At 44.6% G+C, this 14,377-nt stretch overlaps 1 protein-coding gene across 3 annotated transcripts; it reads left to right on the top strand.

Moving 5' to 3' along the window:
* LOC121443950 (zinc finger protein with KRAB and SCAN domains 3) lies at positions 1-14,281 on the top strand. 3 transcript variants are annotated; one of them, XM_041645710.1, is made up of 6 exons: positions 1-115; positions 5,954-6,431; positions 7,746-7,893; positions 8,207-8,271; positions 8,532-8,655; positions 10,864-14,281. In XM_041645710.1, the coding sequence occupies exons 2-6, from the start codon at positions 6,015-6,017 to the stop codon at positions 11,766-11,768; spliced, it is 1,659 nt and encodes a 552-aa protein (XP_041501644.1). In that variant the 5' UTR covers positions 1-115; positions 5,954-6,014; the 3' UTR covers positions 11,769-14,281. The 3 variants fall into 3 exon arrangements, with proteins under 3 accessions (XP_041501644.1, XP_041501645.1, XP_041501643.1); XM_041645711.1 differs by having other exon boundaries at positions 86-115; positions 5,957-6,431; XM_041645709.1 differs by lacking the exon at positions 1-115 and adding an exon at positions 124-394.
* Positions 14,282-14,377: the final 96 nt, after the last annotated feature.

Raw genomic sequence — 14,377 nt, 5'->3', positions numbered from 1 at the left:
ATAGAGTGTCGCTGTTGCCTAGAGAGGCCGGAAGTGCCCTGTGCCCCGCCCCCTCGGGGTCGGACTTTCGGACACTTTTGTGACTGCGGGGTGCTGCGCGGTGCTGCGATCGCGGGTGGGTTTGGGTCACGTCTTGCTACAGTCCTCCAGCGGGCCGGGCTGCTTGTGGGTCGGTGAGGGTGGGACAGAACGCCTTCCCCTGCGGCCTGGCGGCGCCGGAAAAAAACCTCGATGGCCATTTGGGCCGAGTGCCCGACAGGGCCTCGGGCGCCTCGCCTCGGGCCGGTTCCGGGTGTCTGGTCAGTCTCAGGGCGTTTGGAGATGGGATTCTTGGGTCTTGTACTTAAGCTTTGAAAATGGGAGACGGCACAGTTTTGCTTTTCCTGGAGACAAGGTCAGTTCCAAGGTCTTTATTCTGGGGTACTGGAAAAGAGCCAGAACTTTGGAGTCGGGTTGCCTGGTGGATTTTGGCCTGTGCTATTTTGTGACTTTCTCCCAGTCCCTTAACTTTTCTATGCTTTGCTATTTTAGGGGATAATGATATCGCCTAACTTACTGGATTGCTGTGAGGAGTAAAAGGCTTCGTTTGTGCAAGGTGCTTAAAATAGTACCAGGCACGGGGTAATCTGCAGTGTAAAGATTGCTTTTATTATTGCTGTCGCCCTTTCTAACTAGGACAGCACCTTCGCCTCGGTGACTAGCCTTGGTACTGGCTGTTGCCTTTTGAATTTTAGTGCTATTTACCAATTCTCTTTGTAATGGGTAATTTCTGTAATGGGTATTTTAGGAAGGAAAATAAAACATTCTGGAGAAGAGCCTATCCCAAAGGAAAGATGAGAAGTGGTTTGTGTAGTGTGTTGTGATGCTCAGACTCACAGAGTTTTACAGTCTTGGGGATGCCATTTTTTTAGGGGGAGGAGGAGCTTGAGAAACAGAAGGAGCAGCAAGAGGTATCTAACAGTGAAGAGACTAAGGACCCTGGTGTAAGCTGACATTCCTGTTTTGCCACCTGCCAGCTTTCTGGCCCTCAGCAAGAATCCTCATCTGCATAAGGATCCCATGGATGGATGATCGATTTGACTGCTAGTTAGGTAGCTTGGTGACAGATTAGAGACAGATAGATTTGAAACTGAGTCATACTAACCCTTCGTTCTTGTTGCAGGTTTTTAAGGCTAATGTTGACCATATATCGTTTACCATTGTCACTGAATCGATGCCTCTTGCCATCTTTTATAATCCTTTTATCTGCCTCCTTTTCTTGGAGAATGTGGGGTTTTTAGCATTCTTGGAACCTACAGGGATCCCTGTGACATTCTTTTCTCTACTTGTAACTTAACAACAACAACAAAAAAAAAAAAAACGAAAAACCTTGTCTTTGGTTTACTTATTTGGCAAACTCTCCCACTTTGTAAACAGTCCTGGTCCTGTACTTTTGAACTCTGCCCAGTTGGGCTGAGACTTCAGACAGGACAGGCGGTGAAACGTGAGTGGCTGAAAATGATTCCTAGGAATATATCAGTGTTCCTTTTTCTCCCTACAGTCTCTCCCTCCCAACACCCTTTCGATCTTGGGTTTACCCTTACCTCCCTTGACCCCAACAAAATGTTTTGGACTGTATTTAGGCAAGAAAGGATAGGATTTTGTTTCATGTTTAGTATTGTATTGAAAAAGGTGTAAATGTCAGTCGGCGAAAATCTTGAGCTTGACCGCAGTCAGCCCATCATCCAGCAGTTTTACTTAATTTCATTCGCGTTTTTCCTGGCTTTCCCGTGTCCTTCTCTTTCCTCCTCTCGCCATCTGTCCTTCCCTGCCTCCTTTTCCTTTTTCTCCTCTTCCTCCCATCTTTCATTCATTTTACAACAGACTGGAGGCCAAGACATCATAGCCATCTGCAAGCATGTCAGTCCTAAGATAGGAACTTTAATTTAGCCACACTGTCAAAATAAACAGAATTGACAGCAATTCCTTAACACTGTGTTCATGTTTTCCTGATCGACCCACAAATATCTTTTTACAGTTTGGGGATGTTATTTAAACTACATAGTTTGTACTGAATTGCTGTCTCTTCTAATCTAAGCTAGTCTGCCGTCCCTTTGCTTCCTCTTTAGCATACTATTTATTTATGGGAAAATGGGTTTTTAATATTCTCATATCAATTGCTTTATTCTACTGATACTTAAAAAAAAAAAATCTCTTCTCTTTAGCTTCTTAGTTCTCACCCTTGGCTGTACTTTGGATCACACAGTAAGTTCTCAAATACTGAGGCCTGTAGCTCACCCCCAGAAGCTGGTTCAGTTGACCTTATCTGCCTCACTATCATAGGCTTTAATGGCTTTCCAGTGAGTCTGTTGTGTAGCAAAGCTTTAATAATTTTAATTTGCTCTTATGTTTTTACCTGTACTTGAGTTCTTGGACCTAAAGTATGATTAAATTAGGTTTACTTGAGAAAAAGTTAGAGTATACCAGATCTCTTGTGACGGCTAATTAGAAGGAAGGTTTTTTTAAATTTTTTTTTTTTTTTTTTGGTTTGGTTTTGTTTGTTTTTTCTAACAGTTGATGTGATGTTCATCCAGATGTAATGGTTCACACCAGTAATCTCAGCTCTTGGGAAGTTGAGTCAGGAAGATTGCCCTGAGTTCAAGGACACCATGAGTTGCATGGTAAACCCAGGGCCATCCTGAACTGGAGTGAGACCCTGTCTTACAAAATCAAAAGAAAAAAGCACAGTTAAGTCAAGGTTCCTTAGCTTCCATCTGTCGTCTATGCTGTCCCTGGAACTGTAGAAAACTGGAGTGAGAGGTAGAAATTGAAATGGGCACATACTTGGAAATATCCTTGCCTTAGCTGCTCCACAGTCTTCCTCGCTCTGGTCTTGCTCCAGTGGATGAAGAGGAGCGCTCTGACAGTACTCACTGAACTTGGCAGGCAGTTCTAGCCTAATCCCTCCCATATCTTCTAGTCAGAGGAATCAGATGTTCTATCCCTTTTAGGAATCCCACGTCTCACAGTTTCTGAAGCTGTGAAACCCTTGAGGCACTGACTGGTTAATATGTGCCATTTCCAAGTCTGATAGTGGGTAGAGGAAGGGCCTCCATAAATGTCTTATTCTAGTGTCCATATTCGAACTCAGGTGGGGTACTCATCCAGTCTTCTTTGACATGGATTATGCCAACTTCGTTTCCCTTGTGAAGCCTATTGGACAGCCACTGAATGCCCATTTAACACAGATTTGAGGTTACACAGTGAAGGAAAAGGAGGGGTACCTCCCTTTACTCAATCTGCATGTGTCACAGATCTCCGACACATTGCCTGTCCATCTGCTATCTGTTGTTCAACCCTGAGAAACAAACATGCCTGCCGGTATGCTACGGAGGCAGCCTGTGTCCTTACCTCCTTAACCTCCTCTGGTTTCTAAGTTTCCTGTAAGCTTAGAACACGGAGATGAATCAGCATGTTTTCTAGTTTTGAAGTCTACAGTGTGTGTGGTATGTTTGTTTAAATGTTTGTGTGCTTGTACATACTGGTACATGCACACACTTGTGCACATGGAAGCCAGAGATCAGTATTGAATGTCTTCCTCTATTGTTCTCCACCTTTATCTATGTTTCTGAGACAGGTCTCTCACTAAACCTATTGCTCACTAAAGCTCACCAGTTGGGCAAGAGTTGGCCATCCAATCTAGGGATACTCTGTTCTGTACATTCCCGCTGCTAGAATTACTTGGCTGCCCTAATCTCAATTTCTCTCTCCAGGGGTATGAGGTGTTCGGACCCATTTACGGAACATCCTTTGGAGAGCTTATTGTAGGGTTCAGGTTTCCTAATTATTCTAGCAAAATACCTAGCAGTATAACTTAAAGAAGGGTTTATTTGAAGATACTGTCTACCATAGCGGGGAATCATAGTCGAAGGTTGGGGTGGCGGGTCACATTCTGTCATCAGGAAGCAGAGACAGAGATGGATCCCAGTGCTCTACTTTCTACTTTTTATTCAGTCTAGGATCTTAGCCCATGACCTTAGCTTACCTATATACACAGTAAGTCTTCTTACCTCAGTTAATGTTCTCTAAAAATGCCCTCAGAGCTTCCTGCGTGATCCTAAACCCTGTCACGTTAACAAGATTAACTTGTCATAATTAAATGCATCACTTAAATATAACATATTAACCCTGGCCCCCACGGTCACATTCTGATAAGGTAAAATGTGTTTTAGTCTGTTTCCAAATATCTATATAGTATTTAACAGTTCCAGCATTATTCAGAATATAAGTGCAGAGTTTTTTCTGAAACTCAGGCAATCTCTTTAACTGTGAGTTCCTATAAAATAATATAAGTAATGTACTTCTTATGTACACGGGCTCAAAGTAAACATTCCTATTCCAAACATGAGGAACAGGAACATAGCAGGGCAAGATTGGACTAAAGCAAGACCTGGAGGAAAACACCAAATCCTGCGTGCCTTGGGCTCATGATGCAGTCATCTGGGCTTAACAACTCTGGGCAGCTCCACCTCTCCAGCTCTGTTGTCTACAGCACATGACCTCTCTCTCGTTCCAACTGTCCTCTGTGCCTTGGCTTTTCTCAGCAGATGTCCCATGATCATAGCATCTCCTATATTTTGGAATTTCCATTGCAATGTAGGCTTTATATTCCCAGCTTCATGCAACGACCTTCTTATGGGGAATCCGACCCCAGCACACAGCCTAGTTGGAGGGTCTTTCTGGAATTGTACAAGCCTCCTTGATTCCTTTACTTCTATATCTTTCATGCTTGCAAAGCCAGTACTACTTGAATGATTCTTTCAAGTATTGCTTGTTTGAAATGTAGCTTGATTCCTTTATACTATTGTTATAGTGGTCTCCGTATGCCTTTGAGACTGACCCAGGGGTACATGTTTCCATAGGCTCCCATTTTGAATCAGTAAACTCTTATGGTGATCTTCGCAGTTTCGGTTCCCCCTTTTAAATGAATTTCACAAGTTAGGATTCTGAATGGATGTGTGGGGTCTTGCCCTCAGAGAGCTTTTCCTATTTCCCAGATGTAGAACAGAGATTTATCTTTCCCAGTGCTCGTGTGACAGCTGCAGAAGCTTCAGCTGCCTGCACCCTCATTGTTGCATTGCACTGGACACTCACCTTTCCTCAACAGACCACGGTTTTCATATATTTTTGGTTTCTCTACTTACTGATCTGAATAAGTGAGCACTAGTCATGCCATAGCCTGCATGCTATCCTAATTGGAATTTCTTCTGCCAAATAAATTAGTCTGCTATTTTTTAAATTCAGTCTTATGGTATGGACTGAATGCAGCCAGATTCTTTGTCAGGATGTAAACATAAAGAGATTCCATTCCTGTTCCTGAAACTCTGAAACTCCGTCAGCTAGGCTTCTACTGCTCACGTTTCTGGCATTCTTGAATTCCACACTCTCACCAGAATGGCCTATTAAACTTTAGTTATGACCATTTAGGGGATAAGAAACACGTGGTCAAGTTTATCACAGCAGTAGCCCCTCTTGTCAGGTCTAGTTAAGTTAGGTACTTCCTTAGTGCTGTGACAAACTGCCCAACAGAAGCAAGCAGAGGAAGGGTTTCCTTTGGTTGACAGTTTGAGGGTACAGTCCAACAAGGAGGCAGCTGCTCACATCTGTCTGTAGTGAGGAAGCTGAGAGATGAACGCTGCTGTTCCACGTGTTAGCTCCTTTTCGTGTGAGGCCGGAGCACGTGGAATGATGCCGCCCACAGTCACGTGGATCTTCAGACTCAAGTCTAATCTCTCCGGAACACCCTCACAGACATGCCTAGTTGATTCTAAGTCCCCCAGAAAGGAAACCTACAGAGGCATTTGAACATGGGGATCTCCCCAGCTGCTCCTTGGCAGGTCCCCCGGGGTCCTGGGCATAGGAGGAGGGGAGCATTTGCAACTCCAAGTGGCTCATAGTCCTCTCCACCTCTCAGTAGTCTCTTGCAGAAATACAGCTCACAGCTGCAGTGAAACGGGAGAACTCCTTGGCTCGGGATGGCTAGAGAATCAAGGGAAAGCACAGCCCTGGACTCACACTCTGCAGAGGACCAGATGGAGTTACTGGTCATAAAGGTGGAACAGGAAGAGGCCTCCCCCTTGGCAGAGGAGGCCAGTTGGCTGGGCAGCCCTGGGCCAGACCGCTCCCGCCAGCGCTTCCGCGCTTTCCGCTACCCAGAGGCTGCTGGACCCCGGCAGGCGCTGAGCCGGCTCCGAGAGCTCTGCAGACAGTGGCTGCGGCCAGATATGCACAGCAAAGAGCAGATTCTGGAGCTGCTGGTGCTGGAGCAGTTCCTGACCATCCTGCCAGGGGAGCTGCAGGCCTGGGTGCGCGAGCAGCACCCCGACAGCGGGGAGGAGGTGGTGGCGCTGTTGGAGTACTTGGAGAGGCAGCTGGACGAGACGCCTCCACAGGTAGAAGGAACGGGTTTAGGGTCTGAGACCTATGCCCTGTGCCTTCCAGAAACCTCGAGCAAGATCCAAGGGAGGCATTGCTTAGAGCCTGCGAAGTCTCAGTCTGAACTGGGAACCTGAGGCAACAGCGAGGTGGCCTGGACCCCTCAGAATAGTTAAAAGCACAAAGGAAAGTACAAGGATTGGGGAGAACTCAGAGCTAGTGCAGCTCGGGTAGACTGTGTCGAGCAGAGTGGTGAGAGGTTAGATGTGAACTCGTAACCGGTGTGCTGAGTAAGACCCGAGGACAGGCTTGAGCACAGTGGCAGTGGGCACAAATGACTTGATACGTGTTTTCTTGGCTTGTCACATGTGACAGCATCTTCAGTGCTGTCGTCCTTAGCCACCTTGCTTTGTTGTTCTCATTGACAGTGGAGGGAAATTCCACAGTTTTCTTAGAATCTAAAAGTTTTTTTCTTGAGCCGGGCGATGGTGGCGCACGCCTTTAATCCCAGCACTCGGGAGACAGAGGCAGGTGGATCTCTGTGAGTTCGAGACCAGCCTGGTCTACAGAGCTAGTTCCAGGACAGGCTCCAAAGCCACAGTGAAACCCTGTCTCGAAAAAAAAAAAAAAAGTTTTTTTCCTGTCCAAATTTATGGACCCCTTGTTTGATCCTCTGGTAGAAAATAACCTGGTTTTAGCTTCCATCTTCTGGACTATTATAGGAGACACTTTCCTCTCTGCGTTCCCTAGTGTTTTTATTCAGGAGACACATGGCTTTCTAAACAGTGACCAAAGTCAAAGGTCTTGGAGTTACTGCCTGAGTTTTCTAACAGTGAAAAGTCACCACAGCTGCTGAGCTTCAGTTGGTGAAAGGTGTGGGGATGCTGAGCTTGGGAGAGAGCTGAACTTGGAAACTGTAACAATGACCGGAAGCAAACCTGCCTCAGTTAGCAGGCGCCACGCCCTACTGGGTGGCTTCATATACTGTCGGCTTTCTGGTTTCACCCATTCTATAGACTAAACTAGAAACAGCATCCTCAGGTTTCTGGTAAGAAATTAGCGTGGATTGGGTTTATATCACCGTTTTCCTAAGCGAGTTCATAAATCTACATATGTAGGAAGCATTGAATGAACTGTGGAAACATTTGCCTGGTCGCCCCTCTTAGCTTTGTCATTTAGAAGAGTGATTTTGAGTAAACTGTGCCCTCATGAAGTCGTTGTCTGTATTAAATGAGTACATATTTGTAGAGTTTGGAGACAGTGTCAAACTGAAATTACTTTGGGAATGTCTAATAAATATATGGAAAATAAAATAAATGAATGACTTCTAGGTTCCAGATGATGACGATGGGCAGGAAATCCTTTGCTCCAAGGCAGTACTGCTGACATCAGCTCCGGGCTCAGAGAGGAGCCAGATGGAGCCCATGGAGCCTCTGCTTAAGCAGGAGTCTTTGGGATCCCTGCCCTCAGAAGTCAGAGGTTAGTGTTACTGGGCTTTATGTCATTTTCCTTCTTGTGGTGGTACATGTGATGAAATCCAGGACTTCACACATGCTAAGTGTGAAGCACACATCAAGTGCTGTCCCAATGACACAAACTCTGGCTCTCCAAGAGCTTTTGTGTATCTTCACCGAATATCTTTGGCTCTGGTAGCAATCAGGTATTTTGGAAAAGAAAATTTTTTATAAACATGTATTTGCAAAAATTTATTGGTTAAGCTTTTAAACCTGGGTTCCACAGTTTGAAGGGACTGTGTACTAGTGGGAGTCTCACCCAGAGCTTTCTGTTGTAGTCACCCAGGGGGGCCACTGTGAAGAAGATGGAGTGGCAGCTCCCAGGCTCACTTCCGAGTTGCAGGTGAGCTAGAGTTGTTCCCCTCTTCAACATCCTTTACTAGTCTGCCCCCTTTCCGCTCCATCCTTCTCCTGGCCCCCATTCTCCACCCAGTCCTTAGTTGGAGTCTGCATTTCCATTTTCATCCCAAGGTCTTCTTACTGTTCAACTTCCCATAGCGTGCTTGAGACTTTGCCATTTGGGGGTGGAATGGTCGAGCCTGTGAACTTGCAACCCAGATATTCCCTGTTCCATTTCTTTGGTGGACTTTTATTTTTTTTTAGGGGTTGCTAAAAATGGAAGATGTAGCTCCAGCCCTTTCTCCCAGATGGACAGAACAGGATTCATCTCAGATGAACCTCTACAAAGATGACATGCAGGAAGACCCTGGTAGCCTGGTTTCCCTAGGTAAGACTGGAAGATGCTAATTTCTTCTCGGGCTTCTTGCTGTCTTTTCTGTAATAGAACCTTCTTTCCCTGTCGGGCTGTTAGGAGCTATTGAGTTCATTATGTTTGAAATTATAAACACACTTTGAAAGCCTATTATTAATTAAGCCTAGCTCCTTAATGCTTATAATCTTGATTCTTTATCCTCTGTCGCAGTTAGGGTTTCTATTGCTGTCACAAAACACTATGAGTAAAAGCAACTTGGGGGAAGAAAGGGTTTATTTCAGCGTACAGTTCCACATTAAAGTTCAACATCAGAGTCATCACAAAACTCAAGCAGAAACCTTGAGGTAGAAACAGGAGCCATGGCAGGGTTCTGCTTACTGGCTTGCTTTCCCCAGCTTATTTAGCCTGTTTCATTATATACTCCAGGACCTTGTGCTCAGAGATGGCACTGCCACATTTACAGTTCATCAAGAAAATGTCCCCACAGACTCACCTACGGGCCAGTCTTATAGAGGGATTATCTCAATTAAGATTTTTTTCCCCCAATATACCCAGATTTGTGTCAAGTTGACGAAGACAGTAGCACACTCCCTGGGTACTCTAGTCAAGATGAGTGGGATAAAGTAGATCCCGTCCCTAGTGCTGTGCTGGCTCAGAGGAGATTCTGGGTAAAGACTGAGTGCTGGGCCTGTGCATCTTCAGAGGTAGATCACTTGCCTACCATGTATGAGACCATGGCTTGAATAAACTGGAAAAAAAAAATCTTCCCTTTCCCTTCCTATTCCCATCCATGACTAGTGAAAAAGCTGAGGAGCCTCTCCACAAGAGATGGGTCATGGAGTCACAGTGTGAGAATGAAGCAGCATTAGATATCAGCTGTAGGTGTGTGTATATACACATAGACATGCACACACACCTAGAGGCAAGGACATAGGGTTGCCAGACTTGTCAGAAGTCACACAACTCATTGGTGGCATGATAGTGGCTCCGATTTTGTCTCAGAGAGCTGATGCTCTTTTCTGGTGTGCCCGCCACTGCCACGGCACAGGTCAGCATAAGTGCCTTTGTCTTTATCCTGAACAAATGTGAACACTGCCCTACTTTCTGTTACTTCCTGTACTCAGTCTTTCTCACATCTGTACTAGTTTGTTTTCTCCTGCAATAATGAATACCACTTGACTCACATACTATGACTCCTTGCAGGGCTCCAGGGTTTATTTCCATGACACCGTTGAGGGAAATTAGAGCAGGAACTCAAGCAGGAATCTGAGGGCAGGGGCTAAAGCAGAGACCATTGACAAAATCTGCAAACTGGCTTACTCTCTTACTTTCTTGTATGATCAGAACTACCTGTCCAGGGATGGCACCCCCACAGTGTGGTGGACCCCTCCCCACGTCAGTGATCAAACAAGAAAATGCCCCGCAGACTTGTCTACAGATTTGTCTGATGGAGGTGGTTACTCAACTGAGATACCCTTTTCAGGGGTGACTCTAGTTTGTGTCAGGTTGACAGAAAGTAACCGGCACAAATTAGTTGACCCTTCTCAAGCTGACATAAAAATACACCACTATTAAAGCAACCTTTCCTTTCTTGTCCCCAAGATTTTATCCCAATATAAAACAGTATAACTTTTTAAAATCTCATAGTCTTTTTAAAAGTATCCAGTCTCTTTAACTGTTGGTTCCTGTAAGATTAAGAACAAGTTAAAGATTCTTTACCCCAAAAGGGAAGAACTGGGGCATAAAAACCATCACACTTAAGCAAAGCCAAAGTCCAGCAGTATAGCTTTACACCTTGTAGTTCAGTATCCACAATCTATGACTCACTAATGATTTTCTGGCCTCCAAAGGCTTGGTCAGCTCCACTCCTCCCCAGCAGAGAAAGTGCAGTACTAACCTTGGGTGTATGTCTGTGCCGCCTTTCTACTATCATAACTTAAAGGTTCCTGCACCACCTCTACTCTGTATCCACAGGAGGCGTTGGTTCTCACTGGTGTCCTCTGCTCCCTCCTCTCAGCTGTACCCGTCTATTAACAGCCCCATTCCTGTCTCTAGGTCTCCCTAGCTTCTCTGTATCCTCCTTTTGTCCCATCCTAATTTCTGCATTTCAATGCTTGACCTTGGTGTATATATATAGACCTTTGTAATTCTTTCTGTCCATGCTAGTCATCATAGTGCTCCAATGCAAAACGTAATTAGCAGTTGTTGGCATTTGTGTTTCAGATCAGGACATGCAGACTAAGATTAGGGACTTGCCTCCCGCTGAGGAGTACACAGAACAAAAGCCTGAGCAGACACTGTGCTTCTTGGGTGAAGACACTGTCCAGATTCCTGCAGGTGCAGAAGCCAGTGAGCAGGAAGGCAAGTCACAGACAACACAGAAAACTGCCACTGGAAATAGGCGGTTCTACTGCCGTGAATGTGGAAAGAGTTTTGCTCAGAGTTCAGGCTTAAGTAAACACAAAAGAATCCACACTGGATTGAAACCCTATGAATGTGAGGAGTGTGGCAAAGCCTTCATTGGAAGCTCAGCTCTTATCATTCATCAGCGGGTTCACACTGGTGAGAAGCCATACGAGTGTGAAGAATGTGGCAAGGCCTTCAGTCACAGCTCAGACCTCATCAAGCACCAGCGAACCCACACCGGGGAAAAGCCCTACGAGTGTGATGACTGTGGGAAGACCTTCACCCAGAGCTGCAGCCTCCTTGAGCATCACAGAATTCACACCGGGGAGAAGCCGTATCAGTGCAATATGTGTCCCAAAGCCTTTAGGCGTAGCTCACATCTCCTGAGACACCAGAGGACCCATACTGGGGATAAAGATTTTTTTGTTCCAGAACCTTACTGGGAAAGTCATAGTAGGGTGGAAAGCCATTGGGAAAATATTGAAACTCCTGTGTCTTATCAGTGCAATGATTGTGCGAGAAGTTTCACTAGGATTACAAGCCTTATTGAGCACCAAAAAGTACACACTGGCGAAAAACCCTTTGAGTGCAAAACATGTGGAAAAGGCTTCACCCGACCTTCATACCTTATTCAACATCAGAGAAGACACACAGGGAAGAAACCTGTCACAGTGACCCCCGCTGTACATTCCGAAGTTGGTGTTCAACTGTCATTGAACTGAAGTCACCCTTGAGCCCTTATGACTGCAGAAGTCATAACCTGGGGCTCTATCTAATAATGTACATTCTTAGATATTAGGGATCTGGCTGAGACCCATTATCTTCTACATGCTAGAAGGTAACTAGAGGAAAACAAAAAACTTATTTCATAGGAGGTTATGAAAGAGTTGTCTGTAAGAGTTCTCACCCATTGGAATCAAATGGGCTTCCTGACTGGCAAACTGCCTTCCCTTGACCTGCATCTCAGGTCTCCTGAGGGACACTTATGCTTTGGGGGTGTTACTCTGACCCTTTGTTAGGCTAATGAGCTCTTCATACGTGGTAAGACTTGGAAATCATATGTCCTGCTTTGTGCCTTGTATACAGGTGCTAACTCATAGAGACTTATTAAATATACTGGCAGTAGGTTTCCTGCATAGCTCTGAAAACCCATTATTATCTGGAAAATTTCACCAAGGCCATTTGTATATCTTAAAAAACAAACAACAGGATGTTTTAGATTGAGTCAATGTAGTACTGCCTTGTTTTTATTTTTGCTTTTGTTTTTTTTGCCAAGTTCCCTGACTTGGCAGGGGAGGGGTGAAGGTGAGGTTACTATGCTAGAATCCTTTAATTCTTTACCTAATTTAGGAATTCTGTGAGAGTGCCTTAAGCAGCTTCTTTAGCATTAAGTCATTGTGAATGTGCCACCCATGGAATTCCAATAATATTTTTTTTTTCTGTTAATTTTGTTACTCTTGGGAGGAAAAAAACCCTTTCCTACTCATGTAGTGTGAAAACCAGTTCCAGAATAAAGTGATCAATGTCTAAGGATTAGCCTCTTGATTCTCACTTTGAGTGGTTGTCATGGGCCTAACCAAGAGCTCCTGCCACCTTTCCTTATGTCCTAACCACAGGCTCAATTGTACTAAAGCGGTGGGTTATGATACCAAGAGATAAAAACAAACAAAACCCCATCAGAGCTGGGGGAGGTCCATAAGTACATGGGGTGCAGCAGGTTATTCACAAGATCCTGTGGGGGGGGGGACAAGAGTTCACGGGAGCCTCACTATTGGATAGACAGCACGTGTTCTCTTCATGTGCTGTTCCACAGTGCTTACTACAGGGAGAGGGATTTCACAGATAACACTAGGTAGGCAGGGACATTGCTAGTTTGCTATGTCCTTGTATGACCAGCTTCATAAGAACTAACATCGAATGTTTTACCTGTCTCCTACAGTAGTGCTGGGGAACTATATGAACACTCTCTAGCTTGACTCTAAGTCTTAAGAGTATTTCAGTAGCCAGGCTTAATCCCAGCACTTGGGGGGTGGGGGTAGAGGCAGGCGGATTTCTGAGTTCAAGGGTAGCCTGATCTACAAAGCAAGTTCTAGGAAAGTCAGGGCTATACAGAGAAACCCTGTCTCAAAAAACAAAATAACAAGAAGAAGTATTTCAGTAGGGCACTTGTTCTTGCAGAGGATCTAGACTCAATACTCAGTACCCACACAATGTACTGAAATTATCCATAACCCAGTTCCAGGAAATGCAACACCCTCTTCTGACCACTGAGGGCACTGAGCACACTTGGTGCACAGACATACATATGAGCAAAACACTCATAAATATATCTAAACACCTTTTTATAGAAAGTTTCAGGAACCTGGTAATTGATGTTCTACTTTTCTCGAAGATTATTCACCTACAACATATGGATAATAAACTGCACAAAACCTACCCCTGCTAAGTCCATACTTGAGCAAGCCAGTGAATTCACACTAACTATTTAAAATAGGGATTGCTTCTTTTGGGGTCCAGAGCACCAGTGTGAGTGTGCAACAGTCTTTGCTCTCTTATGTGTTGACTCCAAATCACCCATACCAATGCTGCTTAACTGCGCAGGCGAGTATGTGAGCTTTATGTTCCCCTCAGCACTCGCCTTGGACACTGCAGAGCAGCATCTGGTTGGTTGGTTGGTTGATTTGTTCATTTGTTTGTTTTTAATCATGGTGAAAACTTCACACTTATCAATTGAAGTCAGCACTGTGAAAGTATTTATTACATTTATTTCCAATGGAGTTGCTTCTACAAAGGTCTTAGAATACCTGCTTTCTTGCAAACTTTTGTTAGTCTATCACAGTGGTTTTCAGCCTTCCTAATGCTGCGACCCTTTAATACAGTTATTCATGTTGTGATCCCAACCATAAAATTTCTGTGTTGCTACTTAATAGCCATAATTTTGCTACTGTTATGAATTGTAAATATCTGATATGCAGGATATCTGATATGCAATCCCCCAAGGGGGTAATGCCCTACAGATTGAGACTCGCTGGTCTGTCACTTAGGAGAAATACTTCCATTACTGTATCTCCTCATATTTCTCCATTGGTTTCTAGCATCAGCAGTCTTCCATACTTATAGGAGTAATGTGGAGATTCTGAAGTTTGGAGATAGCAAACTTTTCTAGTTTGATTTCACAATGATTTTGCTTATGTGTTATATCTCTCTCACTAAATGCATTTTTTTTTTTTTAAAGCTAGGAATCTAACCCCCTCACAGACTTATCTAGGTCTCTGTGTTTATGGGTTTCCACGGTTTGGTACATCAAGGTTTTCAGAAACTACAGACACGT

This window comes from Microtus oregoni, unplaced genomic scaffold (assembly GCF_018167655.1).
Source record: "Microtus oregoni isolate MIOR12 unplaced genomic scaffold, Mior012 000115F_ref0000277, whole genome shotgun sequence".
NCBI lineage: Eukaryota > Metazoa > Chordata > Mammalia > Rodentia > Cricetidae > Microtus > Microtus oregoni.
Note: the sequence above shows the minus strand (reverse complement) of the source record. Positions and strands in the feature narration are given on the sequence as shown.